At 37.8% G+C, this 12293-nt stretch overlaps 1 protein-coding gene across 1 annotated transcript; it reads left to right on the top strand.

Moving 5' to 3' along the window:
• Positions 1–631: 631 nt before the first annotated feature.
• LOC127813189 (uncharacterized) lies at positions 632–11913 on the top strand. The gene is made up of 5 exons (XM_052354006.1): positions 632–1144; positions 1473–1550; positions 7470–7551; positions 10861–11003; positions 11560–11913. Exons 1-5 carry the CDS (start codon positions 884–886, stop codon positions 11767–11769), a joined length of 774 nt encoding a protein of 257 aa, XP_052209966.1. The 5' UTR covers positions 632–883; the 3' UTR covers positions 11770–11913.
• The last annotated feature ends 380 nt before the right edge of the window (positions 11914–12293 follow it).

The following is a 12293-nucleotide window of genomic DNA, read 5'->3' as shown; positions in this document are numbered from 1 at the left end:
AAAAAATAATTCTCTTCACAAATTTAAGTGTAAAACGTAATTAATCATTATAATTCTTATAAGTTCTATTCTCTTTATTCAAACTCTTTTTCCCTTAACTCACTTTATTAAAATGTCATTAGTGATAAAGTTGAAACTTAATTAGTGAAAAAGTTAGAACTTAAGATTGACATAAAAATGACTTAATATTAATAAATGTATTTAAAAAAAATACTAATAAGAGAATTCAAATAGAAGCCCCCGCCGACATAATATAATGGTAGAGTACTTAAAATCTCACATGAAATATCGAGATTCGAATTAGTATGGTGATTTAAAAGACAAAATTATTATTAAAAGGCAACTGTAAGGTTGGAAGATAAATTTTATATGAACTGTACCAAATGTTCAGTTTTAAGTGTGTATAGACAGTGATTACATCCACATTTACTCCGGGCTTCATCGGGAGAAAAGTCACCTGCATTTACTTAGGGATGCATTGGGAGGAAAGTCACCTGTTTTTTAAGATTAATCGGTCAAAATTTGAGCATGATAAATTATTAAAAAAAGAAAAAAAAAAAAGAAGCGAGAATCCGGATACAAACATAAGAGAAGATACCTCCAATCCACCTACCGGTCTATTATCATTCATACTCCAATCAACTCAGGTCAAGTTTCCGTCCGGAACAGGTGGTAGAATTTAGAAAGAAGAAAAACTGCATCCCACTCGGGTTCAATGAATCAGGCCCCCGCCCCACACGTACAGAACACATATACGTGTGTGGCTGTTATCTTTCAGACAAAAACAACTGCTACTTGCAGCGCGCTCTTCCGCCAGCCCTCTCTCCACACAGCTATTTGAAATATTCAGCCGGAATATTCCTTCACCGCATTTTTCAGAGCCATGAAGCCCCCCAATGCCTTGACTACAAGGGCAACCAACACAATCTTCACTGCCACTCCAGAATTGGCTCCAAATGTGAAAAGGGTTCGTGATTTCCGGCCATCCGGTGCCAGATTTCCGGTCGCCATGTCGACTAGATCGAGGATGGACACGTCTTCTTCCGTGCACTCTTTGTCGCCGGCCGTTGCATCGAACACTGGGTCGGGGCCAGGCCGGGGTTTACCAGGGAAGTTACAGGATTTTGAGGAGGAAATAGAGAAGGTAATCTATCTATCTATCTATCTATCTATATCACTATATGTATATATATATTATATCGACGAGAACCGATAGCCACTATCATTTAGGTATGCACGGGTGAACTCACTGAATACATGTTATAATAGTCCACAAATTACATGCACAGTTAGGTTTATAGAAATTTGTGTGAGCTCGCCTTAGAGAGGTTCGAAACCCTAAACAGCAGAGGAGGCTACTGTCGCCTCTTACACAAGGCCAAGCCTGGGTTGGGAAGGTAATATTATTTCAGAATTTCAAGATGGCAGATGTGATGCTTTTTTCTGAGAGGGAACTTATGTTGCTTGTGCAGTATATTTACAGGTGCAGATTCTTGGCAATTTTTGCAGTTTGGGGATCTTTGGTGGGCTCTCTCCTATGCTTCATCAAGGTAGTATTCTTACTAAAACTATAATGATATGCTACTTTTTTTTTTGGGAAGAATGGAAGTAAAATAATTTGTGCTGGAAGGGGCTTGTTCTTGATTTTGTTTATCTAGAACAATGTAAAGAGTTGAAAGCGCCCTTCCAGGGAATTTGGAAGGCTGGGTACGAAAACAAGTCTCCCCCAACCTTTGCCGGGGTGTTTGGGGGGTGGGGGCAGCTTGTAGTAACAGGGATGCCCTTTAATAGAGTTGTAATTTTTGTTGTTTATGATCCAAGAATTGAAAAGAGGATCATCACCTGGTGACTGAGAAATTAAGCCATTAACAAAACCTAATTTGTTCGTTACCGAGAGAGCAATTAGCATTGTGCAGCTCCATGACGCATAGTTGTCTTCGGGCAGTGGTTGAGAAACTAGCAGCAAGCCAGGACTATCAGAATGATGTAGGAAATAAGGACTTGAGGCATCATCAATAGCAGAGGTGCTTATTGACAGAGAACAAATTTCCATAAATGAAGTCACCATAGAACAAGTATGAGCGATTGATTAGATTCAAAGGAAAGGAAAACAATAATGGAATAAGATCACAAGATTCACGATCTCTAAAAGTGAAGAAGAAGGAAGATGGTAATACCAACGGTAATATCGATTTGCAGAACTCCAAACAATGGAGATTCACAACGACACTGGAAAAAAAAATAACACACGGTGTCAATCCAAGAAGGAAGGAAGCATACCTAGAACTCACGACATTGGAGATCGACAGAGAACGAGAATCGAGTTTGAGGTTTGAGGGTTTACTCTAATACCATAACAAAGAGGAAATACATGAAGGGGATAGAAAAGCCTCATCGATCTTCCTTACTCATTGAGATCTCGGCCTTAAATATAACTTAGAACTAATACATGCAAATTACAAAAATGCCCTTACAGCAACAAAAATACAAATGATAAGAAACTAACAAACAACAACATCAATGTGTAAATACAATACAAAACATAAAGACAAAATCAACACTTTTGTAGGGTGCCCATCACTTCATCTTAACTTCTTCCTTCCAGCAAAGGACATGGTTGAAACATGGGGGCAAGGATCAGAAAGATAGAATAATGAATGCACTATTAGAGTTTGTTTTATTTCTATATTTTGTTCTTCATAGACTAGGCAATTGTCATCAACGGCTCCAAGAGGCATAGTTCTCTCTAGTCAACGGTTGAGAACAAGAATAAGACTGGGACTATTCAAATGATGGATGAAGAAAGAATTAGAATCGTCGTCGATGGTGGAATTGCTCTTCGACGAGGGAGATGTATCGGGCATGACAGACGCCATAAAGGAAGAGGTATTTTGAATAGACAACAGAAGATCAACAGGAAAAACGACAAGAACGAGAGAACCAAATACCATGACGAGACTAAAATGGAATTGTCGAAGAAGAGGTTGAAGACAAGACACAAACCGCTGAACACAAATCGCCAGAGAATCGATGACGAGAGTAATCGACCCAAAGGAAGGGGAAAAATGGAAGCCCTAATTTTGCTCCGATACCATATTGATGTAATTTTAATTAAACCACCAAACGGTGTTGTGTGGTCTAGCGAATAGGATGGCTATGTGCGGCAACTGCAGGCTGCCATGTGGCACCTGCTGGATGGTCACACGTGGCAACCATCCGCTTTGTCCATGAGGCGCCCGATCACCTTTCTGTTGGAATAAGTGATTATGTTGCACGATCTGATCTTAGCCACTCATCCAAGCTTTATGAGGCTCCATCCCAGCCGTTAAGAATTGCTATTTAGCTCTCTCCTCGGGATATGGAGCGTTAGACGAGTGAAAAGAAGAAAGAGGGAGAAAAGGTCTTTGGGCTAGGGTTTTTTGGGGTTCCTTCGTTTGCTTTGTAAATGCTCTGTATAGTTTTTCTTCTTGTTCTCTGGTTCCATAGGATTAGCCTCTAATCTGTATTTGTGATTATTGGGGCATTTTGATAGAGAACTATTGATGTACAAAGAGTGTTTGAGTCTCTGAGGGTGTAGTCTCCATTCTTCATTCATAGTGCACTGAGCTCTGCTCACCAGAGCTCAACATGGACGTAGTCCTATTTTGGGGTGAACCATGGTAAAACCTTAGCCTCTCCTTTATTCTTTTTAGTTTACGATTTATATTTTTCTGTGTGTATGTTTGTGTATGCTTCTGGCCATGAAGGTATGTTCTCTGTGATTGAACTTGTTCTGTTTTTCCCTAGAGTTTTACTTGTCTATTCGTAACAGTGGTATCAGAGCACGGTTGTTAAGATCGTCTCTTAGGGTTGCGAAGTTCAATATGAAATTTTATTCAAATCTAGGGTTTTGTTTGTCTGTGAGGTCTAGGGTTTTTTTTGAGAGTCCTTGTCAGTGGGTGTTTGATGTGTGGGTCTTAGTCAATGTCTAGAGCCCCTTAGGTTTCCTTCGTGCAAGGCGAATATGGCATCTACCCGATTTGAAATTGGAACATTTGATGGCAAAGGTGATTTCGGAAGCTGGAAAAAGAAAATGAGTGTTTCTCTCTCATCATAAAGTGCTGATAGCATTTGAACCGGACGATTGAAAATGGTCCGCATATCAACTTGCGAGAACCAATAAGATCAGAGAGGAGGCTTTTAATTTGATATTCCTCCATTTGGGTGACAGTGTAATCTGAAAGGTAGACAGTATAACTAATCCTCTTGACCTTTGGAATAAACTTGATTCTCTGTTTTCTGTTATGACTGCACTTAATTTAGTTTATTTGAAAGGCATGCTGTTTAATTTTAAGATGAATACCTCTAAGTGTATGGATGAAAACATAGATGAATTTACTAGGCTTGCATTGTTATTAAGAGGTATTGATCAAGCATTAGGTGACACTAGTGAAACTATGATTCTATTGAATTCCTTACTTGATGACTATGATGTTGTTAAGCATGCTTTAAGATATATTGGTATTGTACCTAGTTTGGATCTCGTAATTTCTAGCATTAAGGCTAAGGAATTGGAATTAAGCACATCTAAGAAATCATAAAATAATCTATTTGTAAAGGATAAAAATGAGAAAAGACATACTATAGGAAACACAAATCAATCTAGTGGGTTAGGGCAAAAGGGTAAAAAGAAAGAAAAGAAGGGAAAACAAAAATGGAAATGTTATCGCTGTGGAAAGGAGGGACATATTAAAAGTATTGCTATGATTTTATCAGAAAACAAAAACAAGGGGTAAATGTGACCACAACTGCTAATAACTCAAATTGTTTGGCTGAAGTGCTTACTGTATCTGATTTCTCTGTTGATAATGAATGGATTATGGACTCTGGTTGCACATTTCATATGTGTCCTAACATTAATTGGTTTCAAAATTTTAACAACAAAGAAACTCGAACTGTTTACATGGGCAACAACCATTCTTGTAGTGTTAAAGGCATAGGTAACATATCACTTAACAAAACAAGAACCCTCACTGATGTAAGATATGTACCTGGTTTAAAAAGAAACTTGATATCACTTGGTACCTTAGATGAGCTAGGATTTTCTTATAGAGCAGAAAATGGTTCTATGCATGTGTTTATAGGAAATGATTTAATCCTAACCGGTTCTAAGAAAAATGGTTTATATGTTTTGAATGGTTGTTATTTTCTCTCTGTTAACATGCGTTATGCCTGCATTGCTAATATTGACAAGATGGAACTATGACACTTGAGGCTCGGTCATATGAGCCTGAAAGGTCTTCAGGCACTGTCAAACCAAGGCTACCTTGGATCAGTGTCTGTTGGGTTCCTTGATTTTTGTGAGCCATGTGTTTTGGGTAAGCAACACATTCTAAGCTTCCATAAAGGAACTCACATGGCGAAGGCATGCCTAGAATACCTACATGCAGACCTGTGGGGGCCTTCTTAGGTTCCTACTCACGGTGGTAACATGTATTTTCTATCTATTGTAGATGATTTTGCTAGGAAGGTCTAGGTATTTCTATTAAAAACTAAAGATCAGACTTTAGAAAAGTTTAAAATTTGGATGACCATAGTGGATAACCTAGCAGATATGGGTACAAAGGTGTTAACTGCAACCAAGTTCAAGCATTGCTTGGACTTGCTGCATGTAGGAGTTGGTTGATTAAACAACTAACAAGAGTTGTGAAGGTGAAAATTGAAGCATATTGCATTTTTATGAGAATGTGAGTTCACTTGTGGTTTGATGCTTCAAGGTGGAAATTGATGTAATTTTAATTGAAGCACCAAACGGTGTCGTGTGGTCTAGCGGATAGGACAACCACCTGCAGCAACCGCAGGCTGCCATGCGGCACCTGCAGGATGGTCACACACAGCAACCATCCACTCTGTCCATGAGGCGCCTGATTACCTTTCTGTTGGAATAAATAATCGTGTTGGAATAAGTAATCGTGTTACACAATTTGATCTTAACCACTCATCCAAGCTTTATGAGGCTCCATCCCAACCGTCAAGAATTGCTATTTAGCTCTCTCCTCGGGATATGGAGCGTAAGACGAGTGAAAAGAAGAAAGAGGGAGAAAATGAGAGGTTGTTGTCGTCGGGCTACTGTTTTTTGGGTTTCTTCGTTTGCTCTGTAAATGCTTTGTATAGTTTTTCTTCTCGTTCTCTAGTTCTATAGGATTAGCCTCTAATCTGTATTTGTGATTATTGGGGCATTTTGATAGAGAACCATTGATGTACAGAGAGTGTTTGTGAGTCTCTGAGGGTGTAATCTCTGTTCTTCATTCATAGTGCGGTGAGTTCTGCTCACCAGAGCTCAACGTGGACGTAACTCTATTTTGGAGTGAACAACGGTAAAATCTTGACATCTCTTTTATTCTTTTCAGTTTACGATTTATATTTTTCTGTGTGTGTTTGTGTATGCTTCCGGCTATAAAGTATGTTCTCTGCGATTGAACTTGTTTTGTTTTTTTCTAGAGTTTTACTTCTTTGTTCATAACACATTACAACGGAGACAAGGAAGACGTAAAGAATGCCTCATCAATCTTTCATTCATAGATCTCGACCCTTTAAATACCTAGAACTAATACATAGTCTAATTACAAGAATGCCATTGGTTTATCAATATAACAAACTAAACAATACAGCAACAATACAAAGCATACAAAATATCAATATAACAAAAAAAAATACAGAAATACAACAATACAACAAACTCTAATATGCACATAGGCATAGGAACTCTTATGCAAATTGGCAAGGTCAAGTGCCTTAGCACAGTGCAACAAAGGCACGGTTGAAAGTAGAAATTCTTGGAGAGCAATTACATTTGACAAAGCAGAGCATTCTTTCTTTCTTTACTGTCATCATTTCATCTTGTATTCTTCCTAGTTCCTACTGACAACGGAAATGTCCTAAACACAAGGGCAAGGATTAAAAAAAAAAACAGATAAGGAACACACACAGGAACTCCTATGCAGACTGCAAGATTGAGTGCCTTGGCACATTGCAACAAAGACACGCTTGAAAGTAGAAATTCTTGGAGACCAATTACATTTGACAAAGCTGAGTATTCTCTACTTATTTGCTCCTTTGGTCTGTTATATTGCCAACATTTGAAGAAATTCAGGAGTAATGATTCAGGCTTGATAAATGGTTAAATGCATAGGCGAGCATCATGATTCATTAACATAGCTCTTCTGATATTTTTCATCATTTAGAAATGCTACTTATAGCCCCCTCAAGAAAGAAAAAAAAGGGGAAATAAGTATCCTTAAGAGCCACAAAGTACTAGATCATAACTCTAGATGACAAGGACTTAAGTCCTAACTACGAGATTTTTTGCAAATATAGATTTCAAGAAACCATGGAAAATTTCCCATGGATTGATGGGAGGGAATCCCTTGATTGTTGAAGAATCTATAGCATGTACAAGATTGATTAGAAGTATTCTTTGTGGCATGCAGGGTTGCACTTATGTTCTGGAGTCTTTCAGACAATACTTTCTGACCCGGGGGAAGGTGATTTTCTTGCTGGTTGAGGCCATCGGTGGGTTTTTTGCTGGTTTCTTTGAGTTTTTATTTTTCTTTAAGAATTTGAGTTCTAATTGCTTTAATTTTTTAGTTGCATTCATGGAGAAAATCAAAGTGATCTTGATATATTGTTGCGTTTCCTTTCATGTTGTGAAGCAAGCGACCAACAACAAAATTGCTTGCCCCTAAACTACCAGATTTACTTTTACCCATGAAAGAGTAAAAGTAGAATCTATCAAGAGAGAGGTGCTAAATAAAATGGCGATGGGGACAGTACCTATAAAACCACAACCTAGGAAATGCTAACTGGAGGGAGGGTTGTTGGCCACCCGAGTATTCGCACAGCTTGTTTGGATAATACCTGAACCAGTTCTACGTTTTGTGCCTATCAAGTGACAATGTAATCATATGCCTATATCCTTATCAAAAGAAAATCTCCAATGAGGAGACACATTTATTGGTTTTATCATTCTTGACCAAGAAGTAAAGGATAGGTGATTTATAAAGGCTTCACTAGCAATATACTATTGATTGGGGGGTTTCATATCTCAGATCACTCTGTTCACGACTTTTTCTCTTTTCATATACTATTTTCCACCTTTACCTCTAGCAAACTTAAGCTACTGAAAATGAGCATATTCAAGAAATTAAATTGTTTAGACAGATTTTATGACTGAAGATGGCTAAGCATTAAAGTGTATAGGTGCCTATGCACACTTAAAAGTGAAGGTGGTATTGGGGGACTATTTTCATTTGTCTGAGTGAACTTATAATGTTTTCGCCTTTGGTATCTGTACAAATAAAGGAAATCAGAAGTTGTAAAGACCTAGTGTTTCAAAATTTAAGTATTGAAAAGCCTAAAGGGGAGGGCTTAATTTATATAAACCCATGCCTTTTTTTTTCCCTTTCTATTCTAATTTTTAGTATGTGTTTTAGCCTCTAGCTTGCACTGCAACTTTTGAAGTGTTTCGCCTTTGTCCAAGTAATAGGCATGTGTCTGATGTGCTTCGAAGGTTTGCTCAGTTCTAAAGAACACCAGAAGCACGTGTAGATGCCTATCACTGACATGCTAGGAATGCATTGCATAGACGTATGGCATTAATGAATGGATGGACACACGGTCAGCAAGATACTTTTACAACAATTTACAGAACTACAAATGCCCTTCTTAGCAAATATCAGAGCTACAATCTCAAACTCAAGGTGGTTCTATTAGAGGTGGAAATCCTAGAGATTTGACATTTACTTGAAAGTACCATATTTAAGTGCTGATATAGATGGAAGATTGAGGAAATAAACACGAGACACTTAAAGGAAATGATGGAGCTAAGCTAGTTCAAAGAGGATTGGACATTGAGAAATTATGGCAGCTTATTATGATGAGTGTGAGAAGTCAGAGGTAGAACTCCAACTTGAAATGCTAGTTTAACAGGTGGAGGGATCCTTCTCTTTATATATAGCCCAGGTCTTCCTTGTTGAGGCGATGTGTCCCCCCCCCCCCAAAAAAAAAAAAAAAAAAATCGAAACTTCTCTAGTAACTGATACATGCCCAAGTGACTGGGCAGGATACTAGTCCATGACCACGACCAAAGGTATCCCCCAACCAAGGGTTGACTTTGAAACCATGTGAGAAGTCAGAGGTAGAACTCCAACCTGAAAAGCCAGCTTAACAGGTGGAGGGATCCTCCTCCTTATATATAGCCCAGGTCTCCCTTGCTGAGGCAATGTGGGATTTTCTCACACATCCTCCCCCCCCCCAATGTCAAAGCTTCTCCAGTAACTGATACATGCCTAGGTGATCGGGCAGAGTATTGGTCCATGACCACGACCGAGGGTAGTCTCCCAGCCAAGGGTTAGCTCTGATACCATGTGAGAAGTTAGAGGTAGAACTCCAACATGAAAAACCAGTTTAGCAAGTGGAGGGATCTTCCTCCTTATATATAGCCCAGGTTTCATTTACTGAGGCGATGTGGGATTCTCACAATGAGAGGTGGGAATCATGATTAAAATGGTTTAGATATGCAAGAAGAAGACCAATGGACACATTTGTGAGGTGAGCAAATGAAATGGAGGAACTAGGAAGTCTGTAGCTGAAGAGGGGGAGGAAGACCATGATGGAAAACTTTTAAACATGACATAGGAAATGATGGCTTTAGAAATGACATGACCATAGATAGAGATGTTTGGAGGTTTAGAATTAATATAGCCGATACCACTTGTTAATACTTGTGATTGTTGTTGTTGTTATTCTTGTTGTAGAACTGATGGTACTGTTACAAATCCATTTATGGGCTAATAAATCAAGAATAGAAGTCTTAAGGTTAGATGTGCCAAAAAGCGATAGGTCTGTATGATATAGTTACTCAGAAAGTAGGTCTGCTTAAGAATGGATCAAAGGGGAAAGATGAAGAGGACACAAAATAGTCCATACAAACTACCCATCGTGTCTGTGGTTCAACACTCCTGTTTTGGACTAGAAAGAAATAAAAAACTAGTCAAATTATCTGATTGTGATAATACATAGAACATGCAAGGTAAAGAGTAAACATAAAATGAATGAAAGATTCAGAAAATTTTAATGAACAGGGAGAAATAAAAAACAAGTCAAATTATCTGATTGTGATAATACATAGAACATGCAAAGTAAAGAGTAAACATAAAATGAATGCAAGATTCAGAAAACTTTAATGAACAGGGAGAAATGGATGTTAGATGCAGTCTAGATAAAATATGGCTGTGCTCTATCTAGGTTCCATAAAAGGCAGACTGTCTCAGTCTCTGACTTTTTGGTTCTTAAATCAATTGATGTGTACCTACTAGCTGAGTGGCTATCAGAAAGGCTTCAAAATAAGGACTGAGAACGTGCCAGAACATCCACAGCTGGGGGCCAGCCATAAGTAGGAGGGTTTGTGATACCTAAAGATGGACTGTTGAATGAAATTTCAGGAGATCAAGTGTGCTTATTATCAAATTAAACAGTGATACAGAGGAGTTTAAAAACTTTAGTTCTATACTTAAAGAGATAAATCAGGGTTCATGGATAGCATAACATTACTTATCTTGAGATCCAAGACCAAGTGCCTTGCAACATGCAACTTTGCTGGAACTATATTTTTTCCCCTGCTTGTCTTGTTACTTCATCGGATGTTCTTCTAGATGCAAGACTTTTCATTTATTTTGGCACTGGATATGCTAATTACAACCATTTGACACAGGAGGTAGAGAACTCTAGTAATATATCATTGTGTTTCGTTTCCTTCTGTAACTTTAAGGTAACTTCAATCTTTGCTGGAATTGGTAATCTATCATTGTGTTTTGCTTCCAGATGTCTACCTTCTGGGAACTGTGATGTTGGTGTTTGGCATGGGTCTCTATGAGCTCTTCATCAGCACTCTCGACATTGCTAAGTTGCAGTTAGAGGAGAATTTTCCGTACAGATCAAATCTTTTTGGCTTATTCACTTTAAGGGTATGACAGTTTTCAAATTTGCCTATCCTTTTTGACAGCTACTGTCATCAGGCTAACACGGATAACTTTAATTCTCTAGTTCAGTAGTTCTATAGAATCACCAAGTCTCTCATTCTAAAACATTTTAAGCGTTAATTCTTTAGAAAGGCTAATCAGAAACCTTCTGAAACAGAATTTTTTGTTGACTTTATTTTGAAGCTTGTAGGGTTTGAAGGTATCGTTTCTTCTCTTATCTTTCGACATTTGTACCCTTGATGAATCCAGTATTCATCGACTCCTTTTCATTGTTAGTTGAATTTTAATTTCTTAAAAAATCTAAATGAATTAGACTTTAGATATGATATGCATTATAAGGGCCTTATAGAGAATAAGACCATAAATAGAAATAATTGGTAAGTTCAAATTTATGTAACCGATCCCACATAACGGTATTAAGGCTTAATATGTTTGTCATTTTCAGACTGGAAATACCAAAAAAGGCTTCAAGTGCCTTCATTCTAACTCAGTTTTCTGATTTTTTTACTTACTATTTTCGCCTGTCTTGCCAAATTTCCAGGAACGACCAAAATGGTTAGAGATAAAAACTGTTAATGAGCTCAAAACCAAACTTGGCCATGTAATAGTGATGCTGCTGCTTATTGGGTTGTTTGACAAGAGCAAGAAGGCAGCTATAAACACTCCTGTGGATTTGCTTTGCTTCTCAGCTTCAGTTCTTCTTTGCTCTGGTTGCCTTTATCTTCTGTCAAAGCTTAATGGCTCAAACTGATATAAACACATTCCGGGTTATATTTAAAAACTACTGTAGGAACTAATAAAGTAATTATGTCACATATATGAATGTGTAATGCAGTTCTGTACGTGTATAAGCATGTGAGTGTTTTATGCATGAAATGTTATGTACATATTCTCATTTTTGTTTTTTGTTTTTTTTAATTACTGTCCTAGATAGGTGCATTTTGCAGACTTGTTAGGTAGCTCTAATACCAAGAGAACAAATAAATACAAATATTGATTTAATTTAGACACATATATAGATTTAATGGGATTCCACAATGTTGTTTACATCCACGGACGAATGAGGAGTATAGATCTATTATTTGAGTATGGGTTACAAAAGAGATGACTCCAATCTGGCTAATAATGCTGTAATGTTCACAACTCTGTCCTGCGTTGTACTCCGAATAATAAGATGAGCGGTTATTTATACAGAAAGGACGCCTGAAGGGAATTCGAATTCAACTCATTACAAACATTTGAGAATTGAAAATAGAACTTATGGATTTCTTCTTC

This window comes from Diospyros lotus, chromosome 11 (assembly GCF_014633365.1).
Source record: "Diospyros lotus cultivar Yz01 chromosome 11, ASM1463336v1, whole genome shotgun sequence".
Taxonomy (NCBI): Eukaryota; Viridiplantae; Streptophyta; class Magnoliopsida; order Ericales; family Ebenaceae; genus Diospyros; species Diospyros lotus.
Note: the sequence above shows the minus strand (reverse complement) of the source record. Positions and strands in the feature narration are given on the sequence as shown.